The sequence below is a fragment of the Gossypium hirsutum genome, chromosome A08 (genome assembly GCF_007990345.1).
Source record: "Gossypium hirsutum isolate 1008001.06 chromosome A08, Gossypium_hirsutum_v2.1, whole genome shotgun sequence".
In the NCBI taxonomy this organism is placed as follows: Eukaryota; Viridiplantae; Streptophyta; class Magnoliopsida; order Malvales; family Malvaceae; genus Gossypium; species Gossypium hirsutum.
This window is the reverse complement of record NC_053431.1, coordinates 105,400,787-105,423,211: the sequence shown is the minus strand read 5'-3', so window position 1 is coordinate 105,423,211 and position 22,425 is coordinate 105,400,787. Positions and strand designations below refer to the sequence as shown.

The 22,425-nt window shown below is 33.3% G+C and overlaps 3 protein-coding genes across 8 annotated transcripts; 1 reads left to right on the top strand and 2 right to left on the bottom strand.

The window, feature by feature from the left end:
* Positions 1 to 2,691: 2,691 nt before the first annotated feature.
* On the top strand, positions 2,692 to 4,603 carry LOC107900842 (plasmodesmata-located protein 8). The gene is made up of 3 exons (XM_016826577.2): positions 2,692 to 3,572; positions 4,207 to 4,318; positions 4,418 to 4,603. The coding sequence occupies exons 1-3, from the start codon at positions 2,828 to 2,830 to the stop codon at positions 4,434 to 4,436; spliced, it is 876 nt and encodes a 291-aa protein (XP_016682066.2). The 5' UTR covers positions 2,692 to 2,827; the 3' UTR covers positions 4,437 to 4,603.
* Positions 4,604 to 6,255: 1,652 nt separating this feature from the next.
* LOC121205057 (pectinesterase inhibitor 9-like) lies at positions 6,256 to 6,866 on the bottom strand. The gene is made up of 2 exons (XM_041075982.1): positions 6,434 to 6,866; positions 6,256 to 6,380 (listed from the first exon to the last, which is right to left on the bottom strand). Exons 1-2 carry the CDS (start codon positions 6,864 to 6,866, stop codon positions 6,256 to 6,258), a joined length of 558 nt encoding a protein of 185 aa, XP_040931916.1.
* Positions 6,867 to 7,489: 623 nt separating this feature from the next.
* Positions 7,490 to 10,204, bottom strand: LOC107900841 (protein GRAVITROPIC IN THE LIGHT 1). Of its 6 annotated transcripts, none has more exons than XM_016826576.2 (3): positions 10,048 to 10,204; positions 9,469 to 9,518; positions 7,490 to 8,944 (listed from the first exon to the last, which is right to left on the bottom strand). In XM_016826576.2, exon 3 carries the CDS (start codon positions 8,886 to 8,888, stop codon positions 7,689 to 7,691), a length of 1,200 nt encoding a protein of 399 aa, XP_016682065.2. In that variant the 5' UTR covers positions 8,889 to 8,944; positions 9,469 to 9,518; positions 10,048 to 10,204; the 3' UTR covers positions 7,490 to 7,688. The 6 variants fall into 6 exon arrangements, with proteins under 6 accessions (XP_016682065.2, XP_040930261.1, XP_016682061.2 ...); XM_041074327.1 differs by having other exon boundaries at positions 7,490 to 8,959; positions 10,048 to 10,201; XM_016826572.2 differs by having other exon boundaries at positions 7,490 to 8,959; positions 9,469 to 9,527; positions 10,048 to 10,194.
* Between the last annotated feature and the right edge of the window lie 12,221 nt (positions 10,205 to 22,425).

The window sequence follows — 22,425 nt, the reverse complement described above, 5'->3', positions numbered from 1 at the left end:
CACAATTTCAAGCTTCATATTCTACCATAAAACATCAAAATAAACACATTTCACCTATGGGTATTTTTCTAAATATAAACCCTAGGTTAAATTATTGCTAGAATAAGCTTAATCAAGTTACCGTGACTCTAAAAACATAAAGAACATTAAAAACGGGGCTAAAATGGACTTACAATCGAGCTTGGAAGCTTGAAAAACCCTAGCTATGTCTTCCTCATGTGAAATTCGGCCAAGGGGTTGAAGATGGACAAAAATTGGCTTTTAATTTTGTTTTTAATTCATTTTAATAACTAAATGACCAAAATGCTCTTAGTTAAAAACTATGGTGTTTTATCTTCCTTTAGGTATTTTTGTCCAAACTAGTATAATGGTCTAATTACTATCCAAGGACCTCCGCTTGAAAAACCCCATTACTCACAAGTACTTAGTACCTTTTGTGAACTAGAACACACATTTTACAACTTTTACACTTTTTACGATTTAGTCCTTTTGACTAAATTAAGTGCCGAACGTCAAAATTTTCAAACGAAATTTTCACGAAATATTCCATGAAATCTTAGACCATAAAAATATAATAAAAAATAAAATTTTCATCGTCGAATTTGTGGTCCCGAAACCACTGTTCCGACTAGGCCCAAAATCAGGGTGTTACTTTAAAAAAAATATATGTACATTTTGAATTACTTTGATAATTTTACTTTGTTTTTTTTATAAAATCATTATTTTAAAGCTCTCTTTTATATCACATTGTTTTAAAGTTTTGTATATTATTATACATATATAGTTTATGAAAAAGATAGTTTTATTCTACATACATTATTAATCCTATGATATTTTATATACATAATCTCTTTTAAATCTATTTATGTATATCTTCCTTTTCAAATCTATTGTGTATATAGTTTATGCTTTAAAAAACAAATTTTATTATATTTTTGTTATTTAAAATTCTTTCATGTACTATTATCTTATTATATATTGTTTATGATTTTTTATTATATGTGTATTATCAACTTTAAATAGACATGTTTTGTTTTTAATACTGTGTACATTATTTACTCCAAACTTCTTCTTTCATAATATTTATTTCAATACTCATTTATATTTTGTTAGTTTTTTTATTTTTATTTTTTAACTCTTTCAAGCCCTATCATGTATTGTCCATTCATAAATTTTCATATACTTCATAGTTTTTAAGTTGTTTACATCATACTGTCCGTGTTGCTTTGTGTATCATCTGTTGTCTTTTAGTTTTCATATTATTTAATGTATTATTGTTGTATATTGTTCATTAGTCTTTAGAATTGTTATTTTAATTGTTATTCATTTATGTTTACGAGCTTGTTATATTTTATTCTAATTTGTTTCTTTAGTTAGTTATATTTTTAGTTTTCATTATTTTGATTATTAATGTTTGGATGTGAGCTCATTGTTATTTTATGTTTGTTAATTTGTTCTTTTTATTTTTACGTCTATACTATTTTCACTCATTGGTAGGATGCTTTATCCATGTATATTGTATAGTTTTGAATAAAATTTTCAACTTACCAATCCAAAATTAATTATTCCATTGTATTTCAAGTGAAGCAAATGCGTTTTGAGCCGGTTTTATGATTGTTTATTTGAAAATTTCCCAAAACAAATGCAATGTTTGATATTTAGAAATTCGAGAAAATCGTGCCCTAACGTAATGGGTTGCGATTTTCCGTTTATCCAAATAATCAAGTATTCCTTTAAAATTACGTCCGTGTTTTCTAAATTTCAAAAAAAGGCAATGTTCTATGTTTGGAAATCTGAGAAATTGTGCCCTAACGTGTTGGGTTTCAGTTTTTTGTTGGACCAAATAATCGAATATCCTTTTGTAACTTTCAAATGTATGAGCTTTTGGAAATTAAGACTCAATCGTGGTTTCGAGGGTTTAAAAGGTCATGTCCTAACGTACTGGATGTGACCTTTTTTTCCTTCGTAACAAGAGAATTTTAACATCCAATTCGAATTATTCAAATGTTTTAAAAGAAACCGTATTTCAAAATCTTTTTAAATTTCAGACATAAGGACATTATTTAGTCAATTAGGTACCAATTCTGGACGTAACGAGGGTGCTAATCATTCCTCGTACGTAACCGACTCCCGACCCGTTTTCTCGAATTTCGTAGGCCAAAATTGATATTTTAATAAAATAAAATGTTTTATTAGGTGATCCGATCACACCTAGACAAAAAAGATTGGTGGCGACTCTATACCTCGTTTTAAAGTCGATCCCCATTTTTCCAAATAAAAAAATGGTTTCGACAAATTTAATTTAATATATTCTATTTAAATGAATAATTTAATTTATTTAATTTCAAAAACCCTATCCTCCCTTTATTAAAAGTTAAAAAGGGTAAGGTAGGAATATATGTGATTTGATTTTCTTGATACGAGAGCAATCTGCTCCCTTCCTACTGGCACCAAGTCATATACTAGACCCCTTTTTTTTAACTTTTGAAAGGGTTGGATGAATGCAAATGGCTTGGAAATATCGATATCAATCGCAGCAACAACCTTATTACGAGTCCCAATGATACAAATCTGGGTCAGAAATAAAAGTAAACCTATATATATATGCTGGACTTTATGACTACTTACCGAACATGGAAGTAGAAATATTGTGGTGCAGCCATGAAGACCAAATGGGCCCTTTCTTAATTGGAATCTCAGAACTGAATAATGATTGAATGACCAAAAAGTAAAAGCAAAGCATTCTCACTCACTGTCTCCTACACCAACAAAAACAAAAGAAAGCAATGCCAAATTGAAGAAACGAATCCAGGGCCACAAAAGAAAAATGGTAGGGAGCCTTCACTTACACTCCACAGCCCAGGGATTCTTCTTTCTCTTCCTGTCTCTCAGACTCAGTCATGGCCTTCTCGTCAAACCTCATATCTTCATCTATGGTGGTTGCTCTCAGGAAAAGTACGGTCCCAACACTCCATTTGAAGCTAACCTCAACGCTTTTCTATCATCCGTTGTTACCTCATCCTCTCAAGTCTCCTACAATACCTATGCCACCGGAAATGGAAGCTCAACGCCGCCAGATGGAACCACCGTCTATGGCTTATACCAGTGCAGGGGTGATTTACAGAGACCCGACTGCTCAAGATGCATGCAAAGTGCTGTTAACCAGATAGGCTTGGTTTGCCCTTACTCCTACGGTGCTTCATTACAACTAGAAGGCTGTTATTTAAGATACGACCGTGCTAGTTTCTTGGGGACACTCGATACAAGTCTGAATTTCAAGAAATGCAGTAAAAGTAGTGTTAAAAACGACTTGGAGTTCTTTAGGCGTAGAGATATAGTGTTAGCTGATTTGCAGGTGGGTGTTGGTTTTAAAGTCAGTTCGTCGGGTATGGTCGAGGGTTTTGCCCAGTGTATGGGGGATTTGAGCTCGAGTGATTGCTCCTCTTGCCTTGGGGATGCTGTTGGGAAACTGAAGAGCTTATGCGGATCAGCTGCGGCAGCTGATGTTTTCTTGGGGCAGTGTTATGCTCGGTACTGGGCATCTGGCTACTATCAAGAATTCTCTTCTGCAGGTTCATTTCATATCCTTTTCAACTATAGTAAGATCATTTTTGGTTAGAAACTGTTTGTTAGGGTAGAAGAACCAGGGTTACATGATATTGACTCACTTAGAGATAATTAGACAAGGGCCAAGAGTCAACAAGTGATCCTTTTATAAAGTAAAAGGCATTAAGGGGGTATCATCAACACTAAATGCTACATACTCGTCATTTCGAAAGAAAAAACCGCCTCCATTATTAAAATAAAAAAAGCTTCATATTATTATATCCATGCCTTAAGCACTGTGTTATAACTTAGTGGGGATTATTGTTGTTATGATCAGTACAATGCTGTACTAAGAACACATCTGTGCATGATCACGTTGTCAATTCCAGCCATCATCTCCTACTTTAATTCGAATAAGAACCATATGATTCGTGTTGCCTCATTAAAAAAAGAAATAAGGAAGGCATAGGGGAACATTTCAATAATCCATTATAATTTCTACCCTATACAGTGCATGGAAAAAAATATTCTTCAAAAATTCTCCTCTCATCTCTCAATAATATGGACTAAAGTAGATGCAATTATGAAATAGAGAAGAAGAATATAATTTGTACCCTATATAGTGCATGGAACATTTTGATTTGTTATTGTTGTGTGTAGATTCCTCCCACCAAGATGAGGATCATATTGGAAAAACAGTAGCCCTCATCGTGGGTGTATTAGCAGGTCTAGCTGTTCTAATTGTTATTCTCTCATTTTGCCATAGCAATGGGTATGTAATTTCTACTTCATGTTATTAATTGTTTCTTCATCCTATATAGCATACTGCTTCTACACATAATAACATTGACCCTTTTTCCTTTTTTTCCAGAATGAAACAACAGGTTTAACGACTATATAAAGCCCTTCCTTGCTACCAGGTTTAGATTATGAAGCAAAAGAATATTCATGGTTTGGGGGCTGGGTTTAGTTTTCCTAATTCTATGTTTTAAGGTGCCTACTTTTTCACCAATTTATTTTCAGTTTTAAAATATACAATGGTGAAATTCTTATGTTTTCATTTAGCTCAATAGTTTTGGATATTAGGATAATCGCAAGTGATGACTAGTTTAAAAAAAAACATTAATTTTATCATTCTTTGACTCCAATAGCTGTCTGCCATCATCCCTACAATAAAAAGGACTAAAAAGATATGATATAATCATGGTACAAACGCAACCATATGTGTTTGCAAATAGTTTTGAAGACAATGATATGATATAATTTTTCCATAACCTCCTTATCTTAAAGTTTTAAAAGTAATTTGTTAATGGATAATTATTAGACAACTAAAATTATGGGTTTTTTTCTCATATTTTTCTTGCATTAACAAACTACAATTTTAATTCCACTAAGTTTGGGTCAAGTTTTTATACTTGGGCTTGTTTGGTCTGTTCAAAACGACTTGTATGGGCCTCCATGCATCATCGTTGAAGCCCATTTATTTTTCATTTGGAACGCCCGGCAATTTAATTGAATCCTCATTTCATATTTCAATTTAATTTTTAATCTTGAAAACCTTTCAAGTAAATCCTTAAACTATAAATACTATATCAATGAAGCCTCTTATGTGAAATATATATATATATTTTTAAAAAACGAAATAACCTCTGAAATTTTAATGGTTTTTTTTTTTTTTTTACTCTTAACATGTCAAATTTAAACTATTCATGTAATAGATATAAGCATGTGTAAAGTTTGATTCACTTAAATCTATGCTAGTATTTAACACCTCAATTGACATTAGGGTATTTAAACATGATGATTAATACATTACTAATATTTTAAAAACTTAATTAGACTTAGGGCTAGTTTGGCAATACTTTTGAAAAGTGCTGTGGAAAAGTTTAGTTTAAAATTTGAGTGTTTAGCATTGCTGTCAAAAAGTGCTTTTGAGAAATAAAATGTCCATTTTAGACATGTTATTATTAAGTAACAAATATGCATTTAAATAATACTTAAATTAGTTAATATTATTATATTTTAGTAATAATATAAAAAAATTATTATAACTTCTTGTTAATATTTTAATATATAAAATATAAATTTTAAATATTTTTAAACAATAAATATTAATTATTTATAAAATTTAATTAGAATATATAAACTATATTTTCAATATTTAAATATAACTATTAAATATTTGTAATTAGTATTTTAAAAAATATATTTTTATTTTTAATTAATGATTTTAACACATTTGTAATTAAGTATCAAGAAGAAAAAGGGAAAGTACTATATTATTAGAGGAGTGAAAAAATAATTAAGCACTTAAATTGTTTTAGGACAGTAAAAGCTAAAAATTTTAACATTCGCCTTTTCAGAAGTACTTTTCAAAAGCACTTTTGAAAAACTAAAAGTTTCAGCCAAAAGCAGCTTGTTTTGCACAGCTTTTCGCCAGAAGTGCCTTTGAAAAGCAATACAAAACTGGCCCTCAATTAGAATGGGTACGAAATTAATGACTAATTTAAAACTTGAAGGATGTTTTTGTAGAATTAAACCCAGAAGGATTTTCCTAAACCTCTTCGTCTACTTTCAGGACTTGCAAATTAAGATTTAGATAACCATTGTTTAAATATATAGCCTTATTAGACAAAAACTTAATATTTCGACTTCAATTGAACATACAAAGGTAAGCTCAAATTCTAAAAAGATAACCAGCTGCCAACCTTATGGGTGCTTCTCAATGGCAGCAGCAGCATATCGGTGAAATAAGGCCAGTGCATTGCTTGTTAACTGTGCAACATTCAACACCTTGCTCTTAATGGTGGCCTTCATTTTACTCATCCTCTGCCCTGGGAACTCAGTTAGGGCAGTACTAACCCAAGTATCAACGTTATCTATGTGCCAATAAATGTCATCGCGCTCATCATCTCAGCTTTGGGGTCCAATCGGCAAAGCTCTCCGACCGATTGGCTAAGCTGGCTTACACTATCATCTATCTCCACCAAGCAATCTCTCACCACCGGATACTCCTTGGCTTTCGTTGCCTTGAGCTCTTTAGCCACCTTCACCAAGTACAACCTCACGTGACGAGCTCGGTATAGGTTCACTGTCAACGCCGTACGGGTCAGTTGCTGCGCGGTTGGTGGTGTATTGGAACTAGCATGACAAGTGAGCCATTTAACACACAGGGCCGGATAGCGTGTGGTCCGACATGACGCCTCAACGAAGGCCCTAGCTTGAGAATGTGCCGCTCTACTTAATGGCTCAACCGTGCCAATGTTAATGCAAAAGATGAAGAAAAAGAAGAGCAGAAGGGAGAGGCTGAGTTTAGCCATTGATCAAGACGTGAAGCTCAAAAATATAGACTATAAATTGAAGAATTGAAGTTGGATAAACATATATATATAGAAAGAACAGTGAGAGCTGGCCACATGCGAAGCCATAGGTAGCTTGCAGTTTACGTGGATTATGAGCCAAATAATTGTGTAACGAGGTAATGAAGGAGAATAAAATAAGAATATTGTTTATGAATAATTCTGTGTCAGGTTATGTTAAATTGCCGCCGAGTGCGCAGTATTTGGAGCTACAAGACGACAATGAGTTTATTTAATCAAATCTCAGTATAAATATATAGTAATCATCCATGGTTTATCTATATAAATTCCCATTTGATTTTACAATATTATTTGCAGTTTATTATAGAATAAGAGCATGTGGGGAATGTTGTTTGACTTTTTGGTGCATGTACATATATTCATTTGATTGAGCAAAAAGGATAGGATGTGATAAACTTTTGACCTGAAAGAGATCATGTGGATGAGTGGGTTCTCGGCAAAATCAATCAAACGTGAATCTTGGCATATCTTTCATCAATTATCCTGAATCATATATTTTCTAGAGTATAAAATCTGTAGCTTTTATCGGATTAAGATAATTTGCCCTCACTCAAACATGATCCTTTGACTAAATGCGGGTTGATTCAATTGACTGAATACTCATGGATCATGACATTACATGGTTCGATTGATCGAGAAATAAAGAGCTACTTGTGATACAATTGCAGAAGTAGAGAGCAATAACAACACATTATAAAGGAAAACTACACACGCTTAATAGATGTTACGTACTGGAACAAAGATTTGGCATAGAGCTTGTAATTACTCACTAACCTTCATTCCTGAAAGATAAACTCGGCTCCGAATGATGATGCCGCCAATCCAAAAGCCAGGCATGACCATTAGCCCAACTTTAGGTTTCTCATCAGTTTCATCCATTATCAAGTTGTTCACTACACTTTCCATATAAACCTCTGAATAGTCGCTTCCCCTTTTAACTTGGAAGATCTTCACGTTAGGATCAAATGAACAAGCTAGCCTATGCAAAACCCATATAGACTTGGCTAATTTTAGAAAGGCTTGGTAAAATGGAGTCCGAGGATGTCCACCTCCGATTACATAATTCCGTTGGTCCAAGTTTCCGAAGAATGAAGCTTCCATCTTTGGATGGACGACCGCAGGGTACTTGCTCCTGCAGAATTTCCCGAATACGGAATCAGGATTCTGGCCTAGCATGTCCAACGGATCCATCTCCCTCAGAGCCAGGTATTGGTGGAAGAAGCTCTCTTTATTGACTGTAAGATTATCTAAATTAATTGAGAAATTCTCCTCTTGAAACCCACTGAACATTCTCTGGCAAATATGGGACTCAAATGCGTATTTTTTATGAGCTCTCTTGGCATATACAACATTGGGTTCGATCGAGTCAGCGGCAGCATCAAGGTCCCAGCCAGCAGCTTTCATCATGTTGATCAATGGTTTAGAAAAATCATGAATAGCTTTGAAAGCAGATTCAACGGCTGATACAAAGAGCTCAGGGGTCAAATCTGCAGGGAAGAATCCGTTTGCTTCCCCCAAGCCTTCAGATTCCTTCATAGACAATCCCCTAAGCTTTAGGTTGTTTTCTAGCTTCACTCTCTTCTGATTTGCCTCTTCAATTTGCCGCTGCAACTGACGAATCTCCGAATCCTTATTCTGAATTTCAGACTGGAACTTCTTTACCATAACTTCATAGGTTCTCAGCAGGCTCTGTTGCTCTTGAATCTCAGCAGCTAAGTGAGAATCCTGAGGAGAAACAGACACTGGCTTCAGGTTGTTTTCTCTGTAGAAGTGCTTTAGTTCGGATAGATTCTTCAGCTCGGAAATTATAAGTTTATCAGCAGCTTGAATTTTTTCAGGGTCATAAGGAGTATGAGCAGTTTGGAGCAGAATATAGGCCGACTTAAGGGAGGAAATATTTGTAAATATTTTGGATATAAAAGCTTCCATAGCTTCTGGATTCTGCTTCATTCTGTCTTCCATTGGTTGAGGGTGAACTTTTTGGCTGTTGCTTTCACGAAGTTGAGTATCTTTTGACCCTGTCAGTAGCATATCTGTTACAAACCAATGGGAGACTTATAACGGACTCTTTCACAGAACATACTGCTACTACAACACCTACAAGTTTTAACAATGTTATCAATAAAATCTAGCACATATCAGAGGGGACGCAAGTAAATATAAGATCGAAAACAACTGAAAAAAAGGTATATATATATAAAAAGAAAACTTGCCTTTCATAATGCACTGCTATCAGGACATGATTATATACAAATCTACAATAATCTCAATACTTAATAGACTCGCCATGTTCTCAGTCTTAATTCTAACAGTATCACTTGGTTGATTTTGCTCTGCTCTATGGCAACCTGGAAATTGAAAATTGTATACAACAAAAAGGGGTTTCCTACATCTAACACATAACTCAGACATATAGAGGCTTGAAATACTTTTATTGCACGGTGCCTTTGAATCATTAGGCACGGATTCTGGTTACCAAACGCCTCAGGAGAACACATAGTAGTATGTCATGTATAACAGAAGACATAGTTCCCGAGCATACCTGAAAAGACCGCGAGCCCTCTTCAGGTTATATCCAGCAACCATAATAACCTTGAAAACCAGAAAGCAATAGTAATTAACAAATTACATTTTCGGAAAAAACAACACGAAAAAAATATTAATAAATGGTTAAAAATAAAATTCTAGTGAATAATACAACTCCCTCATTCATCATTTCAAGTCCATCTTACAGGCACAAACCCCAGGTAGAGAAAGGCAATATTCCAAGAACTAAAATGATAAACTTTTCAACAATTAATCCTAAAATAATCACAGACACCCACTCTGAATTCCTCAATAGCTAATACGATTCCCAACGCATGATCACATATTTGAGTAAAGAAAAACAAGAGGCAAAAAACATGTTTTTCAATTAGCAAACCCCATCAAAGCTTTAAACAAGATTCCAGCAACAACACAAATGTTTAAAGTTGTTATTCAATGCCGTTACTTTAAAGCAGAAACAGAAAAATGCAAGAAACTGAAACACATTAAGACCAAAAGTTAAGCCAGTTAAGCGTGTAGAATTTTGGGTTGCTAATATTATTTTGTTTAGCTTTGTCGGGATGAGGAAATATACCTGCCTGGAGATGTTGGGAGGGTAAAATGGGGGGAATATCTTCAGACGAAGCAAAGCATTGGGAAACTTTGGTAAAGTTTATGTTCTGGTCATCGGTCCACGGTACGCCAGGACAATCACAAAGTAAGCCAAACCCTATGATTACGACGGGGTAAGTTTTCTTCTTCTTTTATTATTATTATTTTAAAGGTCTCATATTTTGGTGTTTTTTTTTAATATATTATTTTAATATTTTATAACACTTTTTCACTTACATCATTAATATTCATAGTTATGAAATACATTTTTTATTAAATTAATTCTCTAAAACGACATATTGTTAAAAATTTTAGTAAAATTATACCTATTTCATATAATTAAACCTATTAATTGTCATTTATTAAATAAAAACAAATTGTCATTTATTAAATAAAAACAATCTTAATTAGAATATTATTTCAATAAAATGTTTAAATTTCACATGAAAAAAAAATCTATTAATCATATTCTATTAATGTTTAATGAGTGAAATTAAAGATATCAATTCAATAAACTATTAAGTTCCTTAATCAAATTTGGAACACCATAAATTTAAATTGATTACTTGAATTTAATGACTCATGATAAATTAATTAATTTAATTTGAATACCTCACACAAATTAATTAAACTTATTAGAATTATAAACTTCATAATTAATCACGTAAAAAAAATACAAAATAAAATATGTATAAAAGCAATAATGCACGCACCTATTTCACGTCTTTTAATTTTGTTGATTTAATTCTTACTTTATTTATTTGATAGAAATTTACGATATTAATTTTATTGTAGATTTACAACTATTATTATTTTATAACAATATGTTGTTATAAGTGTATAACAACCATTCTCTATAACACAAATAAGATTACTATAAAAAGAGTTGATATATTTAACGTGCCATATGAAATGACGTTACTTCATTAATGACACTTATCAGTTGAGTAATCATTTTGTTAGTTTTGAAAATTTAAATACTAAACAAAGTTTTCTTAATTAATATTTTTTTATCTTTTTGTTATAACAAAATTAAATTAAAACAATAACCTAAAAATGTTTTTAAACCAATAAATTTTTTTTTCATATATAATCATTTATACAACACATTAAGGCCACCTTTGGATCAATGTTTATCTCTCGTGCGTTGGCTTTTATAGAACAATTTACCCTCTGTCTCACCACACCTCATAGATGAGGTTGTTTGGAAGAAACACGCTTCACCAATTCTCAATTTTCCATTGTGGATACAAAACTCCACTGGAATGAGCTAATTTCTATTTTACTCTTTCCACTCAAAAGTGTTCATGGCTCGGGCCGGGTTAAGTTCAGGCCAGGCTCAACTAAGAAATTATGCTTATTTATTAGGTCTAAGTTGGGTCGGTTTAAAAAACGGGCCTAAAATTTTTTCCAAGCCCGACCCGAATAAAAATACTAAAACTCGAGTTCAGCCCGGCCCGTCCGTATTAATTTTTTATATTATTTTTAAATATATATAATACATCAAAAATACTAAAAACATCAAAATAAATATTTCCCAACAAATTGAAAATAAATTTTAAAAAATATGTAGACTTAAATAACACTAAGATAGATGTAACTTAACAAGAAAATACCTCTAAAATAATAAAAAATTAATAAATGCCTTTAAAATAATAACAAAATTAACAATAAAATAAGTTTTATACAATATCCAAACAATAATAACAAAATAGTAGCAACATAATAGTAAAATGGTAGCAAAATAGGGAGAAAACAATAAGAAAATAACATTCAATAATAATAATAAATACATATTTTTTTGTCCTTTAGTGAATTCGGATCGGGCTCGAGCTAAAAATACATTACTCGAGGCCCGACCCATTTTTTAAACAGGCCTTATTTTTTTGTCCAAGCCTATTTTTCGAGCCTTTATTTTTGCCCAAACCCTCCCACATTTTGGACGGGCCTTCGGGCCGGGCCGGTAGCCCGACCCATGAACACATCTACTTCCACTTCTACTTTTGCTCTAATTTTATTTTTATATAAATATAATATTAATATCAAATCAATTTAATATATTTTATTAATAAATATGTATAATTTTGAATTTTTTAATAATTTATAGTTAATTTAAATATAATTTATTATTTAATATGTACATGATTTTGATATTTTTTATTGTTTTATTATATATTAATTTTTTGAAGTTTAATATTTTCTTGAGGTTATATGACTAAATATCCTAAAAATGCTGAAAATAAAAAAAAAATTACGTGTTTAGGCTATTTTCCCCAAAAATAATGGGAATGGGTCGATTTTATGAAAATACTTCCAATTGACAGCATTTTCAGGTGAAATGTAGAAAAACACATCTATGTGGAAGCGTTTTCCTGCATTTCACCTAAAAACGTTGCTAGCTAGAAGCATTTTCCATGTGTAATGTTTTATTTAGGGTTAGTGTTTTGTTTTTTTAATTAGGGTTATGGTTTTAGGTTTTTTGAATTTTAGGGTTTAGGGTTTGTTTTTATATGTTTTATAATTTTTTAAATTTTTTATATATTATTTTTAAAATTTTTAATATATTATTATTTTTAAATTTTTATATAAATATTTTTTTGTAATTTTTTGAGATGTAAAGTTAATAATTATTTAATTCGATTTTTAGAGGCATCGTATTTACACCAATCGTATATTTAAATTATTTAAATTGCAAAATTCAATTTACATCATAATCGAAACTTGAACTACTCGATTTGATTAAATATTCCAGTGTATTATTTTCAAACACTGATATAGGTTCAAAAAATATATCCTAGGAATCCCAGGATATGTGATGGTTGAGTGGCTAAAATTTTGGGTTGAAATTCTTAAAGAAAAGGCGTTCCACGTAGGACGCTTTTTTAGTGCATGTCAGAGAAAAATGCTGAAAGCCACTCCAACTGGACGCGTTTTTAGTTGATGTGGCAAGAAAACGCGTCCTGCTGGAGGCGCTTTCAGTGTTTTTCTTTAACATGTAATGAAAAAGCGTCCTATGTGGAGTGCTTTCTCTCTAAGAATTTCAACTCCTACTAGCCCGAAAAAATTTTCTGAATCAGTTGGCACTCACCCCAGGGTCTATAAAAGCAAGCTATTTCAAGGTTGATTGCCATAAGGCATTTACGAACAAAAAAAAAACTGAAAGAAAATCAGAATAAGAGAAGTTTGTAGATTAGGGGTAATTTAGAGCTACCACGCAATTTGCATAAAGTAAGGATCATTTTTTATTGTTCATATTTAATTACAACAACATTTCTCTGCATGATTTTTTTGTTACGAACATGTGGAACAGGTTATTTCGTTGAAAATGAGTGGATGAATTAATGCTATTGTTTATTACAACGGTGAAATGCATGACACTGAGAGCGGGATCGTTTTTTTATCAGAGAACATAGCGCGATTGGCTTTTAACAAGAACATTTCAATTGTCAAAACTTCGGGCAAGAATTAGGCGGAAAATCATCGGATCCAACTAAATAAGAGTATCATCTCTTAAATATCGATTTTGTGCTTCTGTCGACCCCGTTAGATATGACGCTTTCAATACAATAAAAACATTGCGTATTTGTTTAAAAAATTTACGTGACAAGTACAAAAATAAAATAAATCAATCCAATCCCAGGTCATAATGTGTGCCACATCGCGGTGGTCGATGGTTGCGAGCCAGATTCCTTCTTGGTTCAACCTCCGGTACAGGTTGTGGTCTCTGCCTCTAATCTTTTTCGCCTCGTCTGTAGTTGATTACGATTGGTTGCTCCTCGGTTGCCGTCGTGTATCCTCCGATCTAGGAATAAGTGGTTCTGAGGATAGTGTAACTTGGTAGAATGGTGATTCCGGAAGTGTTTGCGACATAACATAGACTGCCTATATGTCGTCGTCGGCATTGTAGTCGTCTGAAACGCCGAAAGCATCAGCGTGTAATATGTCGAGGACGAAGGTCCATAAGCAAAACCTAACATCCAAGTAGAAGTAGGAAAATGTGATGCAATGTGTGGTGTTTATGAAAAAAAAAGGGTTAGTATAAGCACCGAAATAACTCGAGTCATACTGACCAGGAGGTGGTGCGACCATCGGTGTTGGTTCTTGCGTCGTTGTAGACGATGAACTCACATTGTCAACTTTGTTGTGGCCTCCTCGCCTTGGATTCCTAGGCATCCGTCGTGGCCTCCTTGTATGCATTCGCTTGCCCTAAACCATAGCATGTACTCTGGATAACAAGCTAACTCGGGAACAACTATAAGCTCACGAATAGGTAAAAACTCGTACCTATTATTCTACATGCTGATATATTGGGCATGGAATGTAGTCCAATTCTCATCCGTCTTCCCCCCCAAGTCAAAAGGATGCAAATCATCAAGGTCTTGGGGTGCCATTAGAATCGATTGTCGAAACCCGAATCGGAGTAAGGCATCCATTCAAACTATATTAAAAAAATAAAATTTTAGTTATCTATATTCTACTAATTTTTAAATGAATTATGTTAATATTATATAATTAAAATTTAAAAAACACATACCTCCGCTTCCGATTGTTGGTCTAACAGAAGTCGCATATCTCAAAGCTCGTCAAGTAAACCCACGTAACTTGGCCCATGATTCCAGTTAACACAACAATTTAAAATTTAAATAGTTTTATTATGGTAAATATTTTAACTGATGAATTTTACCTTATTACGAGTGGGAATGTATAAGGGTAGTCCGCTCGAGGACGTAAAAATAGTAGTCGATACTGCGCCTATGATTATAGAAGTAGTTTTCAATTATCGATTTTGATTTTCTGTGGTGCCGTTGCCCGATATATCTCTCAGTATAATGTCGCCAATACGGCTGACCTCCAATTGAGTTTGTCTACTTCTCTAAAATTGACGTGTTTTAGAAGTCCCCTTAAATGGACGAGATTTCGTGACTTATCGGGCATTAGGAAACCCTTGATAATCATAAGGATGTATGCCCGAGCTTGTTGTTCTCTTTGGGCTTCATTCGAATCCTCATCGAGCCCATCGAAATTTCTTCTTAGCTAATTCATATCTATCCGGGCTCCAAAAATAGTTTCCAGTGTAACAGCCGATTTTTAGTGAAATTAGAATATTAGTTTTGGGACCACAAATCTGACATTGTAAAATTTATTTTAATATTATTTTAATATCTAAAATATGTTAGAATTATGGTATAAAAATTTCGTTAAGAAATTTTATCGTTTGTATGCTTAATTTGTAAAAAAAGACTAAATCGCGTAAAGTGAGAAAGTTATGTTCTATTAGCTAAAAGTGTTAAATAGCTATAGAAGTTTAAAGTGGAGGTCCTTATATGGTAATTAGGCCACTAATTGAGTTAGTGGATGTGCATGGAATGGTATTTATGAAAATTTTAAAGTTAGGTAAGGGTAAAAAGGTATTTAGGTAATTAAAACTTAATTAAATAAAAGAAACAAAACTATCATCTTTTTGGTTCATTCTCACCAACTGAAAATACAAGAAAAAAATAGGCTTTGGGAGCTTGGAGATTTTGGCTAGAAGAAATCCTTGCATGTAAGTGATTTTCGAGTCTGTTTTTAATGATTTTTATGTTTCCGATATCGTTGTTGCTTAACCTAGCTAACTAGGGGACCAATTTGCTAAATGATTGAAAGTCCAGGGTTTTACCATGAGAGCACACTAGTTGTTTTTGAAGTTTATTGGAAGAAAATGAATCCTTGTTGTTAAATAAACAATTTTTGTTAAAAGATTTTTAATAAAATTGTCAAATAGGGACTAAATTGAAAAATGTGAAAATTATGTGTTAAATGTGTGAATTTGTCGAATGTATGGGCTGCTATGAGCACCTATAAAATTTGGATAGGCTTGGGTGTAGAGAAATTTGCATGAATTTCATTTTACGAGCCTAGGGACTAAATTGTAAAAAGGTTAAAAGTAGTAAAATGGTAATTTGCCATTACATGATATTGGATTGAATTGAATATAATAAGTATTAAATTAGTTAAATTTGATGATTTAGATCAAGAAAAGCCACGTTCAGAATTAGATCGAGGCAAAGATAAAGTAATGGATTGATCGGTTGATTTTCTTCGTACTAATTCGAGGTAAGTTCGTATGTTAACAAGTATTAAATTATATATGTGTTTAAATGCTTAATTGATATAATTGTGATGATACGACACTATTGAAATTCTCTACAAGGTATCGGCAACGTATGGATCCCGGTTGAACCTTAGGAATAGATAGGATACAAATAACATGTCATTAGGGGTTACCGTGTTTTGGGTGTTGGTTTCATACGTCCTACCAGTGGCTGAGTTTTTGGCATGTGTTGCGGTTACTTTACAACTTGTGTTAGCAGCACCGTGTAGCTACGTCTTGACCGACAGCTTGTGTGAGCAGACCAAGTGATGGCTCAAGAGTGAGCATCTATATGAGATATGAGATAGAGGTGGTTTTGGCCACGTATTGGCACTTAGTGTGTGAGATACCCAAGTATCCAATAGTATTCCAAATGATTCAACGGGCACAGATGATGATACAAGGTTATACGAGTTGAGACAAACCAGTTCAAGTATTCATATGAAATTATGGGAAGTAATTCATAGTTGATGTATTTATAGATGGCTAACATAATTGTGATTATGTGTTACATTTTGGGTCGAAGTGGTATTTACCTATGTTTTAATTTCACTTAACTAAATTATGGATGATGTGGTAAGTTGTATTTAATAGTTATACGAACTTACTAAGCTTAATTGCTTACTTCGTTTTAATTTCCGTGTTTATAGTGATTTGGAAGCTAGCTCGATTTGGAAGTTGTCGGAGATCGCATTACATTACCAAACTCTCATTTTGGTACTTTGGATTTTGTATATCTTGGTTAAATGGCATGTATAGGTGTTTTGACTAATGTGGCCTATATGTTTTGTTGTGTATTTAGCCAATTGATTTGGCTTGAAAATGGTATATGTTTTGATATGTAAATAGGTGGAAATGGCCTTATGATATGATTGGGTATCTTTGCTATGTGAATGCTTTGTTTTGTGAATTGATATTTAAGGTACCAAATGGTTGAGATTGAAAATGTGTATGCATGCTAAGTTAGGCACTCTGTCTCATATATGTAATTGACCATTTAGTAGACTTTGGAAGTACTTTTGGTATGTTTAAAAGTGGTCAAATAAATGTGCTTATGGATGTCATGTTGCATGTGTGGATAGTACATGATATAAACTAGATATTGATTGGTTTTGAATGCTCAATTATGCCATGGTTATATGAAAATTGATCTGTATAGGTTGGAACCTATTCGTATGAGAAATAGAGCTTAGAAAATGGCCTATTTTTGTCCACATGGGCAGAGACACGGGCGTGTCTCTCAGCCGTGCGTGACACACAACCAGGTGACATGGCCGTGTGTCCCCTGATATTTCTTTAGAATTAAAGTCAATAGTTTCACACGGCCTAGCACATGGGCGTGTGGCTCGGCCGTGTGGAACAAGTCATTATACCCTTCAGTTTGCACATAGCTTGGCACACGGGCGCGTGGTCTGGCCGTGTGACCCAAGTTAGAGAGTTACATGGGGTTGGACACAGGCTGGGACACGGTCATATGATCCTATTTTGAATGCCCACACGACCTGAGGCATAGGCGTGTCACTTGGCCGTGTAATACACACGGCCTGGCCATACGAGCGTGTGTCCCCTACACTTTGAAAATTTTCCATGCTTTTCTAAAAATTTCTTGGGTTCTCGGTTTAGTTCTGAACCACTTTTAATTTCTATTTAGGGCCTCGAGAGCTTGTATTAGGGACTATATGAATGAATTTCAAGGATTTTTAATTGGTTTGAGAAGTTAATTTGAATTGTATGATTGTTTGAGTATAACAGCTCTAACCCATATCCGTTGCCGAAACAGGGTTATGGAGCATTATCAGACTTTATGGATTAAGTACGAACATTTCATAATCTTTAATACATATATCATAACTCATTCATAAAACACTCACATGGTCCCTTATATGGGCCCTCGAAGGCAAAATAGGTGTTAGAAGTAAATTGGGACTTGATCGAAGACTTCAAGAATTTTTCACAAAATGTCCAAAAATATTCTTGGAAATAAGGGACACACGCCCGTGTGGCTCACACGGCCAGGATACATGCCTGTGTCTCAGGTCGTGTGGGCATTCGATGTGAGACACACGACCGTGTCTCAGTCCATGTTCTTACTCATGTAACTCTCTGCCTTGTGCCACAAGGCCAACTACACATCTGTGTGCTAAGCCGTGTGCAAAGTGTAGTGGTCACATGGCCAAGCTACACGCCTGTGTTCTAGGCCGTATACAAAAACCTGGGCATTATGTTTTGAAATTTCAAAGTGCATGGGACACATGGCCAGACCATATGCCCATATGCCAAGTCGTGTGTCACACACGGCTGAGACATATGCCGGTGTCTCTGCCCGTGTTGACTAAAATAGGCCATTTTAAGGCCACTTTTCTCACCCTTTTTAACATCAACCTACACACAACAATCTCATATACTAATATATCCCAACCATGCAACCAATACAAGTCAAAACATTTTCTCAACATGGCATAACATCTCAAACATTTCCATTACTTATACTTACCTATTTAACTCATTCCATAGATTTATCAAATTCTATTTCTAACTACTTACATACAAACATTTAAGATTCAAAACCACATTTCAATCTATTTCATTGTCAAACCAACTCTATACATTCCATATAAACCAAAATTTACATTGCGAAAACTATCGAATTAATCTGGATAGTGTGGCTTGATGTGTTGATCCGATCTTCCGACCTCACGCTAATCTGCAAGGAATATTAAACAATACAAGTAAGCTTAATGAAGCTTAGTAAGTTCATAGGCTTTAAATATAAATCTTACTGAACATACTAAATAATTGATTTAAATTAAGCATTTCACAACATTTCCTGCCAACCACAACTTCGATTGATGAATTCACATAATTGAGCTCAATATCGATAACTATTTAATTTCTTTCACATTACTCCATGTAATATTTTCCAATCATTGTCAAATTAGAGAACATCTTACAGATTTGTGTACATCGTTTCTTGATGCTATAGTCCAACTATGGTCTTACACAATTGCCATGGCCCTGCCATGGTCTTACACTCATAATGCCATAACCCAGTTATGGTTTTATCATCAGGATGTCATAACCCAGTTATGGTCTTACACATATATATACTGACATGGTTCAACCATGGTCTTACGTCCAAAGTGTCATAACCCAATTTCCATTAAAATGTCATAGCTCAGCTATGGTCTTACATTTAAACATTGTCATGGTCCAACTATGATCTTATCTGTCAATTCATCTTGTGTCACGGAACGCTCGTACTCAATTCTTACGTCCTACTTAATTTGAACTTTCAATTCAATTTTCATATTTTTAAAATAACCATAATTCAATAATAAAAATATGAAATAATACATTATATCATTCCTAAATTAACAATTAGTCTTGAAATTTCAACCATATGAACTTACCTGGACCAATTTGTAGAATTTTTTGTAATTTAAGAACTATTCAACTAATTGCCCTTTTTCACATTTTCTTCTTGTTCTTGATCTATAATATAAAATTATTCATTCATTATCATCTAATTCAATTCTAGTTCACTTCACAATTTATGCCCTTCAATTTTTGAAATTGCACAATTATCTCAACTTTTACGGTTTTTACAATTTAGTCCCTCACTAATTAACCTATCAAATAAGCTAATTATTCTTAGTTAACACTTTATCTAAATATTCTAAGCTATTACACTGCCTTTGATAAATGGAATTTAATATTTAATCTTTTTCACAATTTGGTCCTAAAATCAATTTCCCTTGAATTCACTTGATAAAATCATTACATAGCAAAATTAAAGCATCAATTCCATGTTAATTCATCAAAAACTTCCAGAACTCATCAATGGTAACTTTCAAAATTACTCATCGAATCAAAAACTAATGAAATAGATGTTGGACCTAGTTGTAAAAATCTTAAAAACACAAAAAATTCAAGAAAAGAGCAAGAAATGAAAATTCAAGAAAAGAGCAAGAAATGAACTTACATGAAGTAAAATAAATAAAACCAGCTTAAAACCTTCTCCTATGGAGTTTTTGGCTGAAAAATTGAAGAAGAATGGCCTAGAAAACTTTAGAATTCAATTAATCTAAGTAAATTTTGTAAAATTTACAATTTTACCCTTATTTCACTTTATTTTATTAACTATCTGCTTGTGTCATTTCACTCTTTTAAATTAGGTCTAATTGCTCCATAAGTCTTCCTTTGTTTACCACTTAAGCTATTTTATCATTTTAGCAAGTTTTGCACCTTTTTCAGTTTAGTCCTTTTTAATTAATTAACTATTAAAACGTTAAAATTTTCTAACGAAACTTTAATACTAATTTATTGACACTCCGTAAATATTTATAAAAATATTTACGACTCTGTTTATGAAATTGAGGTCTTGATACCTGGTTTTCGAGAGTAATTAACCTAATAATTCTTTTAAATCACAAATTTCACTAATTCAAGAATATTTCTAAAATCACACTTGACTCGTAAATAATAATTAATAAAATTTTCGAACTCACTCGTCGGGTTTAGTGATCTCGAATCACTATTTTCGACACCACTGAAAATTGGGCTGTTATAACTTCCCCCATTTAGGAAATTTCGTCCTCGAAATTTGTTACCTGAGAATAAGTTTAGGTGCTGTGATCTCATTGATTCTTATGTTTCCCAGGTTGCATCCTTCGAACCATGATGATGCCACAATACTTAAACCAACGGTACTCGTTTATTACGTAATTCTTTAACTTCTCAAGCCAAAATCTTCACTGATTCTTCTAAATATGTCATGTTCGGTTGTAGCTCAATTTCACTATAAGAAATCATGTGTGAAGGATCTGGTCTATACTGTCTCAGCATTGATACATTCAACACGTTTGAATTTTCTCAAGTTTAGGAGGAAGAGCTAACCGAGAAGCTACAGGGCTAATTCTTTCAATGATCTCATACGGTCCGATAAATCTTAGGCTCAATTTCCCTTTTCTACCAAACCGCAATACTTTCTACCACAGTGAAAATTTTAAAAATACTCAATGACCCATATTAAATTCTATTTCTCTTCTTTTCAAATCCGTATATGACTTCTGACGATCCGAAGCAACTTTTAAACTATCTCGGATAACTTGAACTTTATCTTTAGTTTCTCGGATCAAATTGACTCCTACTAACTTGGATTCACTCAATTTAGACCAATACGATGGAGTCTTACATTTTCTTCCATAAAGAGCTTCAAATGGTTATGCTAGATTGATAACTATTATTATATGCAAATTCAGCCAACGGTAAATACCTTTCCCAGCTACCTCCAAATTCGAGTATACAACATCTTAACATGTCTTCCAAGATTTGAATTATTCGTTCTGATTGCCCATCAGTCTGAAGATGAAACGCTATGCTGAAATTTAACTTTGTACCCAGGGCTTCTTGAAATTTACTCTAAAATCTCGATGTAAACTTTGGATCTCAATCCAAAATAATAGATGTTGGAACCCCGTGTAGTCTTACAATCTCAGACATATATAATTTTGCTAATTTCTCAAGTGAAAAGTCTGTTTTGACCGGGATAAAATGTGCTGACATAGTCAAGCTATCCACAATCGCCTAGATCGAATCTTTCTTTCTCGGAGTCATAGGTAATCCAGATACAAAATCCATCGTGACATGCTCCCATTTCCACTCAGGAATCATGATAGGTTGTAACAAACCCATTGATACCTGATGTTCTGTTTTGACTTGCTGACAAATCAGACACTTTGTTACAAATTCACATATTTCCCGTTTCATACCCGGCCACCAATACATCAGTTTCAAATAATAATACATCTTCATGCTACCCGGATGAATGAAATATATACTACTGTGAGCTTCAAAAAGAATATCATTTTTCAAATCTAAATTATTCGAGACACAAATTCTATTACGATCACACAACATACCATTATCATTAATGCTATACTCTGAACCCAATTTGTCCCGAACCCTCTGTCTTTTTAACACCAATTTCGGGTCATCATCTTGTAACTCCCAAATCCGTTAAAAGAATACAAGTCTTGCTTTCAACTCTTCTAATACAAAACCATCTTCATTAAGAGATAAATAAGCATTCATCGCTCGAAGTGCAAACAAAGACAATTTTTGACTATGTGTATCCGCAACTACGTTAGCCTTTCCTTGGTGATAGTCAATAACCAGATCATAATCTTTTAGTAACTCTAATCACTGTCTCTGTCTTAAACTAAGCTC

Coding starts and splice junctions, on each gene's coding strand:
- LOC107900842 (XM_016826577.2), top strand. CDS start 2,828: ATGGTAGGGAGCCTTCACTTACACTCCACAGCCCAGGGATTCTTCTTT. Junction 3,573..4,206: donor TCAAGAATTCTCTTCTGCAG/GTTCATTTCATA, acceptor TGTTGTGTGTAG/ATTCCTCCCACCAAGATGAG.
- LOC121205057 (XM_041075982.1), bottom strand. CDS start 6,866: ATGGCTAAACTCAGCCTCTCCCTTCTGCTCTTCTTTTTCTTCATCTTT. Junction 6,381..6,433: donor GAGCGCGATGACATTTATTG/GCACATAGATAA, acceptor CTGAGTTCCCAG/GGCAGAGGATGAGTAAAATG.
- LOC107900841 (XM_041074327.1), bottom strand. CDS start 8,957: ATGCTACTGACAGGGTCAAAAGATACTCAACTTCGTGAAAGCAACAGC.